Consider the following 19,393-nt stretch of genomic DNA (forward strand, 5'->3'; position numbering starts at 1 on the left):
AATTCTGAAAACGAACGCTGCCCGTTTCAAAAAGTCACATCACGCTGTGGTAAGCCCCCAGCTGCTAAAGACCGATATCGTGTGACGACTTGGATTGTGAGGTATGACGTTTGACGACGTTGGCGTTTGAGCAAAGCACGTTTGCTTTGCTCACATCTCACATCTCTCGAGCTCACACCGTGCACTGGCAATTCGCAAAGTGCCACAAGGTGACGGTGGTTTTTCTTCGGGGTATGGCCGACTCTCAAACGATGACGTTACGATATGGCAGCCGTGTTTGCCACATGGTAGTTGGGTGATTACTCACCGAGCCATGACCCAACGCGCGAAGGGGAGCTTTCCATAAAGATCGCATTGCTTGCTATGACTTTTTTGCTGTTCTTCTTCTTCTTCTTCTATGCTGCCTGCAGAAAAGAGCGTGTCGAAGATCGGATTTAGCTTTGCTTATGGGTTGGTACATAATACGAATAATGACCAACACCCCGCCAACAATGTCGTTTTTAATATTTTTTGACGCGGCTGGATTCCAACGTAAGCGCCAGTGCGATTTTTCTTTCAGAATGTTCGCCATGCACTAAATTTTGCAACGTAAAATGTGAGGTTGGCGCAAATAACCGCTGAAAAACCGTTCTAAATCGTCTAACATCAATCAATTTACCATATAGCTCGCGCCTTGCGTTCCTAAGCGCGACTTTACCGCCCTAACTCTTACAAAAATAAGCGCGACTTTCCCGTCCTATTGCAGAAATAAGCGCGACTTTCCCACACTAACTCTTACAGAAATCCAAACACTTTTACACTGTTGCACTTTTACAGGACCGCGGCGCCCCGGCCCGTCTAAGCCGGGCTCAGCTGACGATCTCAGTCAAGGACGGTGACGACCAGCCGCCCCTTTTCACCGCTGCCATCTACCGGGCCAGCGTCACCGAGTATCCCGGCCCCCAGGTCGGTACACACTGCTGCCATCTACCGATGGCTTCAGCAACCTGGTCAGTATGCAACTGCAATCCATCGTGGACATCTCGAGTTAATGTGCACTGCTGCCATCTATCTTGGTAGATATGCTTAGATCTACTTAAGCTCATCTATATTTTCCATATCAATATCTTCTATAGATATAAAATATATACTTACATTTCAGATGCTATCATAAGCATATCTACCAAGCACACTGGTCACAATCTACTTTCCACTATTGTCAGCCACAGGAAGGTATTCGTGCCATAGCAAATGCATCTTGATTGTACTCGCTAGGTCTGTATAAAAATGTGTCGCCTTACAGGCTGGTTACCACATTCACTGATGAATGGCTGCAAAATAAATATGAAGTCACACAATGTTTTTCTTTGCAAGAGTAAGGCACGCTGTTGAAAATCGCTGTAGTGTTCGTGATTGTGACAATGGCAAATATAACAAAATATCAAAAACGGAAAATGCATGAAGCACAAGCATTGCCATATGGACAACAAGACTAGTACGTAAAATCGTAATGTGGTCGAAATTATATTATGCCAATATTATTTCGAACATATATTCACCTTTTCTTTCGCACTGGGCCTTATCACAGATTACATCTTTCAGATGAGATCCCTTCAGCTCCTTCTGCGCACGGAGCCACCAATCCTGGCCTACGACGGCGATCTGGCAATCGACCAGCGGCTTAACTACCGTATTCGATCTGGCAACACTGGGCAACATTTCAGCATGGACTCCGCCACCGGCGCCCTGACGCTGGTGAAAACTTTCGACCGCGAGCAGTTAGAAAACGTAAGTAGCTTTGTGGGCAATATTTAACAACTTTCGACAAGAATGCTCATCTGGTGCGAATGGTTTGTTGAAGCTCGTTTTCACGTATGTGTACCCTAAAGATTCGTTTTCACCTGCGTGAACCCCAAAAACTTGCGCTTTTTCCGACCCAGATATTCGCCAGCTGTATCCGGCAGCGGCTCGTTTTACTCAGCTTGAGCAATTCATCAACGCGGGGAAGCGTCGGCGGCGCATTGACGTCCCCTCTGGGCGCGTTGACATCCCCGCTTGGCGCGTTGACATCCCCTCTTGGCGCGTTGACATCCCCTCTTGGCGCGTTGACATCACCGCTTGGCGCGTTGAATATCCCTGCTTGCGCGCGTCAAGTCGGCGCGGAAGCCGCGAACAATGCCGGCCGCTCGCGACAGCGGCTGACCTCTAATCCCAGCGCCACGACTGGACACTACGCCCCGTCTGACCTCAGGACGAGGTCACGCTGACGGTCGAGGCGTGGCAGACGGACGACAGGTCAAGGTCAGCGCGCGCCACCGTGGTGGTGACGGTCACTGACCTCAACGACAACCGGCCCGACTTCCTCGTGGACCGCTACAACATCAGCATCATCGAGAACCTGCTGCGGGGCTTCAGCATCGTCCAGGTCCGCGCCACGGACGCCGACAAGGTGAGGTTGGTGACCGCATGCCAGCTGATGCCGGTGAAAGAGGGTTGGTGATTCGTAACCAATGCATACAGTGGGAGTGTAGTGGTGGGAAAATGATGAAAGTAAGCCGACGGTTGTGATGGGCAACCTATGCTAGCAAGGGAAAAGAGGTGGCGGGCCTCTGATGGTCACAAAGTCGGCAACTGTGTGGCGGTGGGCCAAGTAATACATGACAACAACATGAGCCATGTGCTGCCAAGTCGACAGCAATATGCCACCACTATGCCGGGGCCACAAGTTTGAACCATCGGCTACAAACATACCAGCTTGATTCGATATTGTTGAGCAGGCATCAAGATGCTGAAATGGCCCTTGAAGCCTACCGGCCAAGCAAATCATCACTGGCATGCTGGAACAGTGTATTGGAAAACAGCGATGAAGGATAACAGAAGGCAGCTACGGTTTTGGTAAATGCAGCGATATCCACCTAATGCCTCAGCGTATGAACCTGGATGTCTTCTCGCGGAAAGGTGTAAGCACTTGAGCTCTGCAAAGGTAGAATGATCAGTCGGTCGATATCTCACACATGTGCCTCTGGGCCTCAGGGGGACAACGCCAACTTCACCTATAGCCTGGACGACCCCTCGGGAGCATTTGGACTCAACCCGGTAACAGGATGGCTGACGGTGGCGGATCAGTCCAAGTTGGACCGCGAGGAGCAGTCGCAGTTGAAATTGGACATTTACGCCGACGAACTAACTCCGAGTGTGTTGAGGTAAGATCAGAAAGTTTTCATTTACCATAAGATGCGCTAGGTCCGATAACTAAAAAAGGCATCATTTTGTGCAACGAAGTATTTCGCTGCTTTGATCTAAAGCTTCCTCTCTCCTTTCCTCCCTCTTTGCACCATTTCGTCTCGATACGTCATTTTGCCTTCTAATTCACTGGGGAATTGCTCTTCTGTTGGAACGCCAAATGATGTTGCTCTGCCGCGCCGCTCTTTCAGAAGGCAATCAAGGTCTTTCACAAAGGTGATCATCAATCTGTTGGATTCGAATGACAACAACCCGAAGTTCCTACCAACGAACACGTACCAGTTTGTCGTGGATGGCAATAGCTCTCTTCGCAGGGTTATTGGACGGGTAAGTGGTTGCTGCGTGGTGTTACAAGCAATTGATGCGCACGAAAGGGAGCAGTACCTAAAGAAAAGGGTAGACCGTATTCTATAAGCCCGATGTAGACGTGGCTTAAGGGCTTCAGAAGGGTTTTGATTCATAACGTTTGCTGCTGCGTGAAACATGTCGGCTAATGGTCTGTCAGGATTGCGATAATAATCAGGTATCATTCCACTACCTGGAACGATTTACTTTTTTTTTTGGTATGCTTCCACGAGATGTTGGTGTTCATGTACGCACACGTGGGTGTCTGAAATCATGATATAACTAATTTATCCTGATATATATACACACACACACATATATATATATATATATATATATATATATATATATATATATATATATGTATATGTGTATATATATATATGTATATATATATATATATATATATACATTATACAACTTTTTTCATTTATATATACATTATATATACATACATATATATATATATATATATATATATATATATATATATATATATATATATATACATATATATATATATATATATATATATATATATATATATATATATATATATATATATATATATATATATATATCACGAAAAATGTGTATTTGGTGTAGGTACCATGCTGTAATTCGGAAGCACATGAGAGCAATTTCTTCATCAAACAGCTTGGATTTCATGAACATATGGTGCCACAAATAAGTCGCAGGGTTCTCTAAAACTCAACATATTCGTGTGCTTCTTTCCAGATATTTCTATCTTTCAATTCTGATTCCATCTTTCGACGCAAATAACGTTACCACAACATTGCGACCCTCGCCTTATTCCAAGCCTCGCACTATCACCAGGTGGAAGCCACCGATCCCGACGAGGGCGTCAACGGCCGCGTGACGTTCTCATTCGAGAACAACACGCTAACGGGCGGCCAGCCGGCGTTCTCCATCTCCTCCTCGTCGGGGGAACTGCGCCAGCGGCGCCCCCTGCAGGCCGGCTCCTACGTGCTGTTCGTGCGCGCGGAGGACGCGCCGGTCACCCGCGGGGAGACTCGCAGCGCGCTAGCTGTGGTGACTGTGCTGGTGCGGGTCAGAAACGTCCGTCCACCCAGGTCAGGTCATGGGCCAGCTCAGGTCACGGGGTGACCTGAGCAGTTCACATGCATAATCGCCACATGTTCACTGATCGGGTTACAGAGTACACTGCCTCTAGTGGGGATGAAAGATGGACGCCGTTCGGGTCATGAGTCAAATGCGGTCGGGTCACGGGTCAGCTCAGGTCAGGTCATGCTGCAGTGATCGTTTGGCCTTTGGCAAGGTTATGAGAAGAACACTGATCAGGATACTGGGTCAAACCTGATCAGGTCACGGGTTAACCCATGTTTGGTTACAGGTCAGCTCGGGTCAGATCACCGGCTTACTCAGGCGAGGCCGTGGGGTAGATAGGGGGACACAGGGTCACAGTAACGCAACGTCTGGTGAGGCCGCGTGGCAATCTCTTTTCAGGTTACCGGGTCAACAACAGTCGGGTCATTGGTCGGCTATGGCCAGTTCACGGGTCACCTTTGGAATTGCACGGGTTGACCTATCTCACCGTCAGGTCATGTTGGACGCGATGGTCAAATCACGGGGCGAAGGAGATGACCATGCAGTGAACTTGACTGCGTCAAAGATGTCAGCTGTGGTTCGTTCACGGTTCAACCCTGCTGAGGTTACCGGATGTCCAGGTCCTGATGAAATCAGAGGGCTTACCAGCCAGGCCCGGGGACTCACACCTTGCATGGTTTAGAGCAGGTCAATTTTCAAGGTAAACCAGGGTCATGCCGGAACGGTAGACATATTTTTGACGATGCATTCTGTTTTGTGAGTTTTTTAAACAATTTCTGACACCGCCATAAACAATTTCTGACACCGCTGAGTCGGGACCACGTTGCAAAGATCAAATTATGTTCGAAATGAGATGAAATTCCGTGTGAACGTGGGTTGTCATAGACTAAAACAACGTCATATCACAGGGTGAACCAAAAGTATGTAGTTCGGCTCATTCACTTCAGAAAACGCTTGCCCGGTGATATCGCACCATAAACTCACGCTCAGCTCTCAGGGCGGGGGATCAGACCTGCTTATAGCTCAATGTTTTGTTGATTTTCAGCCTGCCTTTGTGAAGTATTATAAAGTTAGCCATATGAGAGGTAACTCCGGCGCACGAGTTAACACAGCTTCCATTTTAGAATGCAGGACGGTACAGCTTTGTGGAGCAAGAAGAGCTCAGCCGATTGTAATCATCATGGTCATTTGACATGTGCGTAGTAATTCGCAAAGATCAACCGTGTTACGTGGTTCGCTGATGTTTGTCGCAACTCTGGCTATTTCCAGCCGTTATGCGCGAGTGCGTTTCTCCTCACCAACACGACCAACTGACAGCTCACGTCAGTCTCCATCCGGTGTCCCCTGACACCCAATCATGCACGCTGCTACTTCCGCTTCAGCGTCCCACCCGGTCAGCGGCTGTGGGTGGGCAAGGACGTGACCCCGGGGTCACGCGTCGGTCAGCTGATCGTGGAAGACCCCGACGGAGATGATCTGACCTTCCGACTCAGAAATGCAACAGGTCAGTTGTCACATTCAGGCCAGGTTAGGACAGGTCAGTTGTCACATTCTCATTCCAAACGCCCACTGCTCCATGAGAGGGCCTTTCAAACTCTGCATAGTTCGTGGAGGAGCTGGAAATGTGACGGCTTATATGTATAATAACTTTTTGGATTTCATCTCATAGCCATGAGGCATCAGCATGTATTCCCTGATCGATAATAACAGGCGAGCATTCGTGTTCCACGTCGAGTGATTCACTGTGAGGTTAATTGGCCGTCATGCCAATCTACTCTCATCGGTTGCAGAAATTTATGAGAATAGGATTGAGTGTAATGCTGTGCCATCTCGATTTGCCGTTGCGAAGGGTGCTTGCTGAACTGAAATGTTGCAGACTCGCGCATTCTTTTATTTCAGTTCCCTTTGATGTGGATAATGACACCGGGGTTATTCGAGTCTCTTCGCCATTGGATGAAACAGAACAATCCAAATACAGCCTTGGTATCGACATTACCGACGGAACGCACCTAACGACATCTATTATCGACATCTTAATCGTACCAGAAAACGCGGAAGAATCATTCGAGAGCGCATCACTAGCGTTCAATGTAACGGTACGGCAATGCACGTGGTTGTTCGGTTGACTATTGCATGTAAATTGTGCATGCTGAAGGAATTCCAAGCCAGCGGAGCAATATCCTGAGCTCATATGCTTTTACGAAAGGCATTCTTCACTGGCTGATAAAAGTCGAACATAAATAAGTAATGTCAAGCAAACAAAAATAAATTTCGATCAGTTCCCAGTTGCATGATATCACACCAGTAATAGATCTTGTGATCTTCATCTATCTCTGTTTACAGGAAAATCTCAGCAACATCACTGTCGGCATGCTTCTTGACGAAGATGAACGTCCTGTAGAGTTCTTGGAAGCAAAAATTTTGAATCCATCGCTAAACGACACGTTTCAAGTAACCTCCGAAGCAGAACTTCGGCTGATAAAGTCGTTGGATTTTGAGGTACGTGATATGAAAGGAATTGCTGCAAAAAGCGGCACGATACTGTGTTTTATAATTCACTAGTTTTTTCTTCACAAATAAGTCCTAAAACTCTTACGTAAGCATTTCAGCGCGTACGTAAATTTGATGCCGCTGCTATTGTTCGCCGTTTTAAACTCCTGCCGACCGCCGGCTGCACTCGTCAGTGTGCACTGTGTAAATACCATCGCTTTTGTCTGCTGTTTGAATGTTTCGTCGGCCAGCTGAACCTGTCAATGACAACTGTCCATATGTTTTGCCATGGTGTGCCGTTTGCATTTGCCGGTTTCCCGTCTTTTCATTTTAACATATCTTTAAAGATAACAATCATTCAGAAGGGCCAGTCAGATTCGCACAGCTGCATTGTTCGTCCATGTCGATGTCACTCATATTAAACCCGTTCAAATTACAGCAAGAAGTACCAAAATAATGGTGTTTTATAAGCAAATCTCACTGAATGCTTTTTCGTTATAAACAGAACATATAAGGTCCTAGTGTTAAAGGCATGACTTTCTAGTCACATCTCAATTAAGCCGTAATTAAACCCTGGCAGTTCGTTAGCGCAAACATGAGCGCAAACAACTGCTGCAGTTAATGCACTTTTAAAACAAAATATACTAAATGGTAAATACTTCTACTTCGAAGCACATTTTAATCCATCCTTCATCTGGGCCACCAATGTGCGGTCCAAGCTCGTGGTTAGCGCAAACACATGAGTCAATATCATGAAACAAATTGCAGGTGTATCAGACCAGCATGTCGGCAGCGAAATCCACTCACACTTACGAACAGTCCGCGCCGAACAACTGCAGCAACTTTAATCTACCCGGCGTTTCCCACAGGAGCATCGTCAGCTCTCATTCACCGTCGTCCTACAGTACCGACGACATCGGCAACATCACGTGCGTGCCGCCGCCCTCACCGTCAACGTATTAGACGCCAACGACAACGCACCGCGCTTCAGCAGCCGGCACTACACCGGCGTCGTGGCCGCCGACGCCGCCGCTGGCGATCTGGCCACCGTGACCCCGGCCATCAGGGTCAGCGATGCGGACGAGGTGCGCAGTGAGCTGGAGTTCCGCCTGACCGGCTGCGAGGGCGCGTTCGAAGTCAGCGCCCTGGCGCTGGTGAGCGTGGTCGCGACTCAGTTTGAGCGGGAAGTGTTCGAGTGCGAGCTGGAAGTCACGGACGAGGACGGCTTGCGATCTAACAGCTCCTTGACCGTTCGCATCGAGGACTGGGAACCTCGGAGGAATCCGGATGTAGAAGAGGTCACGGAGCTGACCCCGCGAGCGGCCTCAGGCGCACTGAAAGGGTCGGCGACTGGCACAACGATCCGCAGCGTAGGTCTCGCTTCGAAGAGCGACCTTCCGGTCGAGGATCCGAGTGCTTCCACTCACGGTCGCGACGAAAACGAGACACGACCAGATGAAGGAGGTCGCCGAGCAGACAACGTTACGGACCGGCGTGACTTTCGCTCGAGGGCATTGTCCGAGTCCTCACAGATCCTCGCACAGCTGCTGACGTCGACACCAGGGGCTAATGCATCGGACGTGCTGCGCGCGACGGTACGGATCCCTTCCGGTCTTCCTACCGGCTCTGTGGTGTTTCGTCTGCCAGAAAGCATCTCCCTGCAACCTCTGCCTGCAGGGAGAGATGATAACTCTACAGATGGAGGAGATGTGACGGAGGTGTGGCCAGGCGGTGGTGAAGCTGGTAAAGCCGGCGGTGGCAGACACTTCGCTATCGACTTCGAGAAAAACCTGGTGCGAGTGGTAAGGCCGCTGCGCAGTGCCGGCCAGGTCGTCCTCAGAATCCAGTCGCAGGAGGGCAGCAAGCGGAAGGACCTGCTGATTCTCATGGTAGACGTGGTGCTTGTCAAACAGCCCGAGCTGGTCAAGCACAACCTGACATTCTCCATGGATGAGGGAGAATACACGGACGTCGAGGTGGGAACGGTACAACTGACGACGTCGCCGGAGAGCGACCGCGTGCTCTTCAGCATCCCCAGCGGCGACAGCTCCTATCGGATCACCCAGGACGGCCGAATCTTCCTGTCGGGGAAAGTGGACTCAGAGCGCTCCACCGTGGCACGCGTGCCGATCCTGGCGTGCCGCCAGCTGTGCATCGACCTGGCATCGAGCTTACCGCTGGAAGGAAGCGTACAGGACGCCTGCCGCGGATCCTGTGCCGCCGCAAATGTCACGCTGCTGCTCCGCGACCTCAACGACAACAGCCCCGTCTTCACGGGCGTCAGCGACGTGGTGACGACGTCGCGCGGGCTCCAGAACGAACCGGACGCGCCGTACGCGGTGTACAAGATACGCACGCCGACCGAGCTGGTCCGAGCTACTGTCGTTGCCAACGTCTCCGCCTACGACATTGACAGTGACTCGACCAACAGCGCCGTCCGCTTCAAGATCCTCACGCCCAGCGACGACTTCGTGATCGGCGCGGAGACCGGCACGGTGACGGCCGCGCGTAATGTGACCTCGCCTGCTGGCACCGTTCTCCGCCTGACCCTGGCGGCCTATGACCTGGGTTCGCCCAGCCAGCGCGCGTTTGCCGTGTTGGAGCTAACCGCCACGGAAGGGAGCCAGGTGGAAATGGCGCGAGCATTCGACCGGCGCTTGTACGAGGTCCACGTCGAGGAGAACACCCGAGCGGCCAAGATCTGGATGCCGTGGCGGCTCGACCCCTCCGGCCAGCAGCGTCGATGGACGGTGAATCCGGTCAACGGCACCAAACAACCCGGTCGCCTCGCCGTCGCCATCACGAACAATTCCTTCTTGGAAATGAGCGGTCCGCTCGACCACGAGCAGACGCGGGAGGTGTGGCTGCTGGTAACGACAGACCTGCTGCCGGCCAGCTCTGACGCGTACTTGACCCCGGCTGCTGAAGGTCAGCCCCCGTCGCCTCGCAGAGCGCCGCCGAACTCCGCCGACCGCGGATCGAGCGCGGACGAGCTACGCTATAACCAGGCCCTGATCAAGATCGTCGTGGTGGATGTGAACGATCACTGGCCGCGGTTCAATGTCACCGACCTGCCCTCCATTGTGGGCGTGCCTTACGACGCTGGTTACGGCTTTGAAGTCATGCACATGGAGGTGAGTGAATAAGGGATGGTCAGGGGATGTGTAGGGTTCTGCTGACCAGAATTGTGCGCATGCCCGCGATGACATATCGGGGTGGCGTCCCCTTTTGTAATCGCTCGATTTAGATGCGGGCATTCATTAAGCTTAAAGAGAATGTTCCACGTTTGAAGATTTGAAGCAAGCATCAGATATGATGAAATGAGCTCGCTTATAGCTATTGGCATACTTTTAATTGGAAAAGACTGCCTGAGACAACACAAGTTCTCTGATTCTCAAACATGCTTCACAACACGTCATTATTTGACTGCGCCGTCGTCATCGTGCATTGCACAACATTAACAGAGAGCCAATTGACGGTCGTTACACCTGAAAGTCGTGCGCACGACCACCAGATATGAGCGATTCGAAAGTTACGTGACTCCGCCGTTCCAGTTCAAAACCCCATACATACGTGGAACACTCCCTTTAGCTTTTGAACACATCGAAGGGGAAGTTGGCGTTTCATTTTGTGGTGCCTCGCACCGGGTGTATTCGGGCGATAAAAACCTGCGTCACATAATGTCCGTATTAGTGTGTACATCTTGCCTACATACGCAACCACGCTGACACTGTGGACTCGTGTGAGCCTTCATAAGTAACGAGGTACACGGGCTGATTGACAATAATCTTCGCTAGTTGCTGGGATCAAATCAAAATTTGTGGAATCATGCGCTGCGGTTATTGTACTCCTTATTGTATGCCTGTTGAAAATGGTACAACTTCCGATGACAAATGTGGTGCGTATCTTACGTCAAGGAATTACACTACGGAATAATATCAAAATGCCCTTATCAGTAGATATCTTCTCTGTTCCACTTGAATCCGTGCTGAACAAGTCCGACTTGAATCCGACTTGAATCCGACTTGAATCCGACTTGAATTTCTCAGGCAACCGATGGCGACAAAAACGACAATATATCATACTCGCTCAACGCCACGGACCGACATGTACGGGCCATGTACAGCATAGACCCGACAAACGGGCAGGTAAGCTTAGGTGTGTTGTGGTCTTGATTCAAAACTATTTGCATTATTGGATTAATATTGGTCACCAGCATGGCTTTGAAAAGCTCTGATAAAAGGAATTTGGATTTGAACACGTGTCCTGGTTTTAACCATAAAGTGAAACCAGGAGTACAACTCCACTGCATGCCTATGAGACTGAATAGCGCAAGCATGCCCGAAGCCAAAAGCTCACTTATGTCATTTATGTGTGCCGCCCTCCGTCCCTTAACCACGCGTTGTCTCCTCAGCTGAGTTAATCTTCATTCGCCAAGTATCAGTCACCCCTGTGGTCCCAGTATTTCTGTCGCCGTTGTGCATATGGTCTCAGTATTACTGCCGTGGTCATCGCTGTGATCTCAGTATGCCGTCTTCTTATCTCTCAACTACAGTAGTCCTCCCGCCCCCGTCAGACGTCACCTTCCGCCATAGATTGTCCTCCTGTCACTCATATTTGTATCTCAGTCATTCGTTCGTGTTCTCAGTCAGTCTCCAAACCGTCACACGTGGCCTCTCCGTCGCACATCTCCTTTTCTTGCACGTGACCTTCCCTTCACGTGCGGTCCCTGTTACGAGCCGTCTCCCATCAAACGTTGTCTCTCCACGACAAATTGCCTCCACGTCGCGCCTTGTCTTCCGCCGCCACACGTTGTTTCCGCGCACCAGATGTGGCTGCTGCGTCGGGCGGATGACACCAAGTTGCCTTCGCGTCGCGCCTTGTCTCTCGCCGTCACACGTTGTCTCCGCGCACCAGGTGTGGCTGCTGCGTCGGGCGGACGACACGGCGCAGAGGATCCACCGTCTCCAGATCCTCGCGACAGACACGGCCAACCACACCACTCGCGCCAAGATTCTGGTAAGCCGCCTCCTCTGCTTTTCGGGTAGCAAGAGCAGCGGGAGCATCAGTGGCGAAGTGCGTGAAGGGGCTGGTGAGCTGCTGTCTGCGGTGCCGGAGATGGAAGGCGCTGCTGACTGGGGCGAAGGGGCCGGTGGATTTCAGACGACGGGCTTGGAATGGATGGTTTGAGGCTCGGTCTCCCTTCCATGGAGCTGCCACCGGCCTTGCAGTGTGTAAATAGCCTCAACGGCTGTATGCATCGATGAATAACCGGAACATTATGAGGAGCCGAAAGTTGCCATGCATCCTCAGCCAAGACAAAAATTCAGCGCCTCTTGCTTGGCTGCCCTGGAGAACGTGACGTCCTTGCCAAGTGGTATCGCTTTACGTTGGTACGGTCGGCAAAGAGACCGCTATGTTTATGGGGGAATACACGCGGCACATAAAGATAGGTACGCAACTGGCGGCCATTTTAAATGTCTTTTGTCGAACCTAGATGTCATCAGTATGCTCAGTTGTAAGCATTGTACAGCGCCCATTTAGTGTTAGCTGCGTGCTGTGGTTACGTGTGCTGCATTTCAAATAGTCGCAATATATATAAAGGTATGCAATGCATATTGAGGTATGCAGATATTTCACAGATTTGTCATTTGCAGATATACGTGCTGGATTCCCGGGACATGATGATAGCAAAGCTGAACCAGACTTCCGAACATATTCGGCAAAATCGTGACGTCATATCCAGGTACAGATGGCGCCGGCTGAGCTTCATCGCCGGCGCTGGTGCTCTTTTTATAGATGACGCTGGTGCTCTTAATATAGATGACGCTGGTACTCTTGCTATAGATGTCGATGTTTGTCGCCCAAACAACGACGTCGTCGTTGCACGCATGGTAAACGTTACAAGATGAACACCGAGTTTGCCTTCGTGTACTGCTTGCGTTTATGAGCTTATGGAATGGCGACAGCAAGCTTGACATGATGCTTATAATGATTCGAGGCAAGGTGGCGCGTCGACATCAAAGGCGAGCGCACCGCAAAACATCAACTTTGGCACTAGATTTGAAGCTCCATTTTGAAACTTGACACCAGGTTTACTTTCGCTCGTTTCGCGCGCTAGAATCTGCACTTCCGACTGTAGCGCCAATGGTGAAAAAGCTATTATACCAAAAGACATACAAAATATGTTATATAATATATTTGGAAAATGCGCGCGCATGTAACTATCTTTCTACGCGTATCAGCCACCACCCGGTCTGCCTGGGTCGCCCCACACCATAACCATCCCATCATCACCCTCCCCCCCCCCCCCTGCGCCCTGCCCCAGGGGTTTGAGCGAGATGGCCGGCGGCGATGTGCGGATCCTGCGCGTGGCGCCTCACTCGGATGGTCAGCTGGTGGACGAGCGGTACTCGGACGTTTGGCTGTACGCGCTCGACCCCCGCACGCGTACCCTGCTGAGCAGCCGCGACCTCATGGCGTGAGTACATCCGCGGGTTCTCATGGCGTGCGTGCCTCATGGCGTGAGTATCTCCTGGCATGAGCACCTCTTGGTGTGAGTACGTGGCGTGGGTTCTCATGGCACGAGTACCATCATGACATGAGTACCTTATTGCATGAATATCGTATGGCATGAGCACCTCTTGGCATGAGTATTGATCTCCGTCCTTCTGAACGGGGTCTGCGAATGCTCGTCTCACGGCGTAAATACTGGCTTGCGAACCTCTGAACAGATCCGCACGCGCGTACGTCTCTGGCATGAGTGCAGACCTTTCACAGGACGGTATGAGTTGGGAGTTTAAACTGCACTCTCCTGTATACTAAAGGTCGAGTGCTATCAGCATGATAGCTCTGAACTCACGATGCCGAAGGCCAGAAGCTCAAGGCCATTCTTCTTTGCATCTCGCACGAGGTGAGCATCCCGTATGTAAAAACTTTGTGATCGGCTGCGGTGTTACACAGGTCGCCGCTCGGTAAACAGCAATTTACGCAGTCGCTAGAGATAAAGCAAAGGTCGACGGAGACGCTGGAGATATGACTTGCATCTGTATTTGCTTGCTCCGCCTGTCACATGATTCCATGTATATATATATATATATATATATATATATATATATATATATATATACATGATTACACGAAGCGGAAGCGGACTTTCGTGTGGCCGACGTGTCTACAGGCGTGTTCACAATTTTTCCACGATACCTATATGATACGTGGGGTGAGCTTAGGAGGCAGACGAATTGTACACACACACGTGCATCAAATTGTGTTGTTTTGCAAAAGACACACAAAACGAAATTGTTTTCTCAAAGGAAAGATGCGTCATATTTTCCGCTCTCAGGAATAGACTAGTCTACAGCTATTAGTGCAGACTATTTACTAGCTGTAGACTATGTTCTAGCGGTAGACTAGCTACTAGAGTAGACTTTGTACTAACGTAGACTTCCTACTTGTATAAACATTCTAATAGCTGTCGACTATCTACTAGCTGTAGACTGTCTATTAGTGTTGACTAGTCTGCAGCTACTGGTGCAGACTTTTTACTAGCTGCAGACTATCTTCTAGCGGTAGACTATCTACTAGTTCTAGATTATCCACTAGCGGTACACTATCTGATAACTGTAGACCATCTCCTGGTGTAGACTATCTACTCTTGCACTAGGCCAACGCCCTATCTGTAAAAGCTTCGTACTCCGCTGCGGTGTTACACAAATGACCACTTGGTCAGCAGCCCTTCATGCAGCCGCTAGAGATAAAGCAAGGGGCTGATGGGATGCCGAAGATATGACTTGCATCTATGCTCGCCTTCTCCGGCCGTCACACAATTGCATCGCGGTTGTGGAGGTTGGTTATAGTCACTAGTGTAAACTATTTACTACATCTAGAATATCTTCTAACAGTAGACTATCTACTTGTGTATACTTTTGACTAATGTAGACCATCTACTTGGGTAAAATTTATGCTTTCTGTAGACTATCTACCAGCGGTAGACTTTCTACTACTGCAGGCTATCCACTAGCTGCAGAATATCTACTAGCGGTAGGCTGTCTACTAACTGTAGACTTCTAGTGGAGACTATCTTCTAGCTGTAGATTGTCCATTAGAAGTAGACTATCTACCGGCTGTAGACTGTCTACTCGTTTAGAATGTCTACCCGCGCGACGGGGTCCTGACGCGCCGTGTCCCTCTTCCTGCAGCCGACTGGGCAGCGGTGACCCGGAGATGGCCTCAGGCGGTGACCAGGGTGTGCGCGTGGCGGGGATGTGGCCGGCGGTCGAGGAGAGTCGCGGCTTCTTCACCAACCTCAAGTTCATCATCATCGGCCTCTCGCTCACCATCTTCCTGCTCATGGCCCTGACGCTCGGCATCCTCTGCTGCAAGAGCTGCCAGAGGTGCGTTGGAGGCACGGTGCGGCGCAGGAGCGGTGGTTGAGAAGTGTCTGATGTTGCCACCTTCAGCCGACGTTTGTTGCTCATGCTCTTCTCCGCATAGCGTATGCGACGCGAAACGCTGTGTAATGCTTATGACTGGCTCATGGCTCAAAGCTAATAACAGGTAATAGGTTAAAGCTTATGACGCACTCGCAGCGAATGTAGTTTATGACCAAAAATTCAAGCGTATTCTGCTGCTACCTCTGCAGAAAGTGAAAACAGCTGAACGCAGTTATGCATCTTACCTTGAAGTACATTCTCGACGTAAGAGCGGCAAGATAAAGACACAACATAATTTTTGCTATACGTACGAGCTCTGCAGCTTTTCTAGGTCCACATTAATCACTTTCCAGCGAGTGAACGCATTCATTGTCCAAGCGTGATCAATGTACCTGTTATGCTTCACAATATTACGCTTTTTGTACCCATTACCTTCCATTTGCGTTCAACGAAAGTTTCCTAGCAAGCCAGGACACAGACACAAACACAGCAATACTCGCCTCAAGTCTCGGCCAAATTCCCCATGTGAATCACTTGCAGAGCACAGGAAATCCCTCGATTTTGGCGATTGATACGCACATGACTGTCTTACCTAGCGCTCCGTATCCAGGACAGGCATCCCACCAATCCGCCACTGCCGGCACTAACACGCCTCCGATACCCGCCAGGGACCGCAAGACGTCCCCGTACCCTCCTCTGACGATGACGCCGGCCGCTAGCGGCTACAGCACCACGCCGCCGCCTACCGTGAACAGTGACGTCAGCGGCGGCTCGCCGATGACGTCACAGCACGCCGGCGGGCGGTCGAGTCGCGAGATGGTGGAGAAGCGGGTCCAGCAGAGCGAGCCGCTGGCGGTGGTGCTACAGACGCCGCTGTACTGGTCAGTGGCTGACGTTGGTGCTCCAGACGCCGCTGTACTGGTCAGTGGACCGGTCAGCGATATCCAAGCGGTGGATTCGCCGCTTTTTTTTCCCCGCGCTCTTGCTTGCTGTTGGAAGGTGCTTGAAGTTGGAAGTTGAAGGAAGCAGGATGCTGGTTGTCCCGCGGGGGCTCAGCATCGCAAGCTGGAGCTATACCGTAAGGCCTGTTGTACAAGGTGTCCCTCTTTGGTTCCGGCCGTTACTGTTAATAAATTGCATACCGTGGTGGATCCGGACCTGGTCTGGATCCGAATGTGGATCCGGTCTGGCCCTACCCTATTATCCATACCGGTATCACCTTTGGCCTTTCGGAGAAGTGAGCCATACTGCAAGAAAACTTTCCATGCAGGAAAGCGAAACACACCACCGAAAAGCAGCTGGGCAAGTAGAGCACTGCCATTGTGTCGGTGTCTTCGTGCCTGATGACATGTATCAGAATTTACATGTTTCTCTTCGCAGTAAGCCGTCCAGACGTCTCTCCGCGACCCAGGTCTCTCCCGGGCACTACATGGCTGACGCCAAACAGCTGTCGCAGACGCTGGTGCGCAGGCGCGCTGACCCTAGCCCCGCCCAGCCCAGCTCGCATAAGCGCTACGGTAGCCTCAACTACCCGGCTGGCAGCCGAGCGGCCAATCAGCTCGCGGCGGTGCTCAACCCTGAGCGCCCATTGGTCGGCCCCAACGTTCGCCGTCAGTCGGTGACCAATAGTTTGGGAGATGGAACCGAAGTGGGCGTGGCCACCATGAGCTTCTGCAGCGAGTCGCCGTCGGATATGCCGCAGATTGACCACGTAAAGGGGTAAGAAATCATTTGAAGTGTTGTGCTCGGTATCACTCGACTAAGATAACGAAAGACTGTAAACACATGTAATGACTTAAAAGTGTTAAAGGGAGTGTCCCGCCATTGCGGCATGTTCTAAAAGCATGTTCTAGTGAAGCCTCGAAACCATTTATGTCCTAGAATAGCACTGGGTAGTGCCACTGCAGCGCTGTCCAGCCGTAATGAGTGTATCAATTTTGATAATTTTCGAGTTCAAAGTACGCTGTTAACGTTTTGCAACATCAATACGCTTCTTCACTGCAGTCGCAACCACCGTCGTTGTGACATCCCTCTTGCGCACCTCTACTGGTGCGAATGAAAGAACGTGTTTGATTGGCCCAGCGGGCGTCGAGGGCCTGTTACCGAGAAGCGCACTGGTTTAAAATCGGGTCAGTGCGTCACTATGAACGATGTGATGCTCTCATTCTCACAGCCAAAGTGCGCCTCGAAAAGAGCCACTGTAGCATATGACACAGGCGAGTTTGAAGTTGCGGGATGAAGGCTCCATGTTCGAACATTATTTTGTCTAAACAGAGTGTTTCAAGTTTTCGTGGCAATTATTACCAAACATTTCGACACATTAGTTCGTTGCAAACATTACGGAACACACACGTTGGAAGAAACAAGGCAAATGAAATGTAATTCTGTCATATTGGTGAGCAAGAGTTAAACGAAATTTCGCCTGCATAGGTGGTAACTTGAAATAATACACATTCTGATCTATTCAGAAGGATCTCGAGTAAACTGACAGTAGTGATCAAGTCGCATGCGACTCATCTAACAATAAGTGAAAAGTACAAAAAGTCGGGCTCCGCTCCGGGCTCGGGCTCTAAAAGGCACTGTTTCGAAGGTGCTCCATACTTAAGGCTTTTGCCCACTTACCTACCATTCTTGTAGAGAAACTAACGAGCTGGGGTTTTTGAATAGTAGATGTGGGTTATCGCACCCTTAACATGCCAGTTATTTGCTGCATTACTCTGCCTAGGATAAATATGGCACGAACAGGAAACAAAGCATGGTACCTTGAATCAGTATTGGTGAGATTAAGTGGGACTAAAAAGGTATCGACTTCAAACGCAACAAAGGAAGCCATAACAATATTCACCCAAAATAGCAGCATGTGTTGTTTCCATAGATGTATAATAACTGCACTCTTATCCCTCCATGAGCAGAGACCTTTATCCCTGGGACGAGCCCATTTGCCATTGTCAAAACACAAACAGCGAGTCCGTGTCTCAGTTTGTTAAACCTTAACAAATTAATCCAAAGCATCGGGAAAAGTGAACAGACGGATAATATTCGAAAGGGACTGATGACTGTGTGATGGCTGATGGCTAGAGGGCGAGAATGGCCAAGGCCTCACGAGTGGCGGATGTGTTGGTGAAGGTAAGTCGTTCCGGTGAACATTTTATCCCGTGATATGTCGCGCCTGTGGCGTCATCACTTTGTGATTTGCTGCACTTTTGGAGCTCGCTATCGGACATGATGATACTGGAAAATGTATCTGTAGCCCATATCAATCCGCAAGCGAAAAAACGGCAAGATCGAGTCGGACCTTCGCTATCGGACATGATGATGATGGAAAATGTATCTGTAGCCCATATCAATCCGCAAGCGAAAAACCAGTAAAGATTCGACCTCGCAGGCCTCAGAGGCAGCATGGAACACGTGTACAGAAACGTTTTGCATTATTTGTAGGCAGGCTCTGGTCCAGGAGACGTCTGTTTCGACATGAACGAGGCTTGCGCGTATAGGTGCTCAGATATGTCACAGGGAAAGGGAGTTAAGTTGATTTGTCGTGTTCCTCAGTTTCAGGCTGCGACCAGGGCGGTTGGCGCCGTCCTCCGCCGCGGGCTCCAGATGACACGCCTTACCCGGATTCGCTAAACCCCCAAGGTCACCCACCGCCATCTACCGCCCACCTGCGAACCAACAGTTCGGACGCCCGCGGAGAGGAGTTCTTGGACTCGCTGGAGCCCAATCGGTTCTTGCGCACTTGGTCCGTAAATCGATGACCGTGAGTGGGAGAAGAAATTTGCTACGTGTGCAAGAACGACTGTGTAATTTCGTAT

At 50.2% G+C, this 19,393-nt stretch overlaps 1 protein-coding gene across 1 annotated transcript in view; it reads left to right on the forward strand.

The window, feature by feature from the left end:
- Positions 1–19,185, forward strand: part of LOC119104748 (protocadherin-16) — a 36,086-nt gene extending 16,901 nt beyond the window's left edge. Inside the window, exons 4-21 of the mRNA XM_037228468.1 lie at positions 817–945; positions 1,582–1,767; positions 2,231–2,428; positions 3,013–3,182; positions 3,414–3,549; positions 4,405–4,661; positions 6,039–6,160; positions 6,556–6,752; positions 7,000–7,155; positions 8,016–10,280; positions 11,196–11,294; positions 12,064–12,165; positions 12,804–12,892; positions 13,475–13,627; positions 15,348–15,542; positions 16,250–16,462; positions 16,962–17,300; positions 19,131–19,185. Of these exons, the coding sequence (XP_037084363.1) occupies positions 817–945; positions 1,582–1,767; positions 2,231–2,428; positions 3,013–3,182; positions 3,414–3,549; positions 4,405–4,661; positions 6,039–6,160; positions 6,556–6,752; positions 7,000–7,155; positions 8,016–10,280; positions 11,196–11,294; positions 12,064–12,165; positions 12,804–12,892; positions 13,475–13,627; positions 15,348–15,542; positions 16,250–16,462; positions 16,962–17,300; positions 19,131–19,185 (5,061 nt within the window). The remainder of the gene's footprint in view (positions 1–816; positions 946–1,581; positions 1,768–2,230; positions 2,429–3,012; positions 3,183–3,413; positions 3,550–4,404; positions 4,662–6,038; positions 6,161–6,555; positions 6,753–6,999; positions 7,156–8,015; positions 10,281–11,195; positions 11,295–12,063; positions 12,166–12,803; positions 12,893–13,474; positions 13,628–15,347; positions 15,543–16,249; positions 16,463–16,961; positions 17,301–19,130) is intronic.
- Positions 19,186–19,393: the final 208 nt, after the last annotated feature.

Source organism: Pollicipes pollicipes, unplaced genomic scaffold (assembly GCF_011947565.3).
Source record: "Pollicipes pollicipes isolate AB1234 unplaced genomic scaffold, Ppol_2.1 Scaffold_6052;HRSCAF=7182_pilon_pilon_pilon, whole genome shotgun sequence".
In the NCBI taxonomy this organism is placed as follows: Eukaryota; Metazoa; Arthropoda; class Thecostraca; order Pollicipedomorpha; family Pollicipedidae; genus Pollicipes; species Pollicipes pollicipes.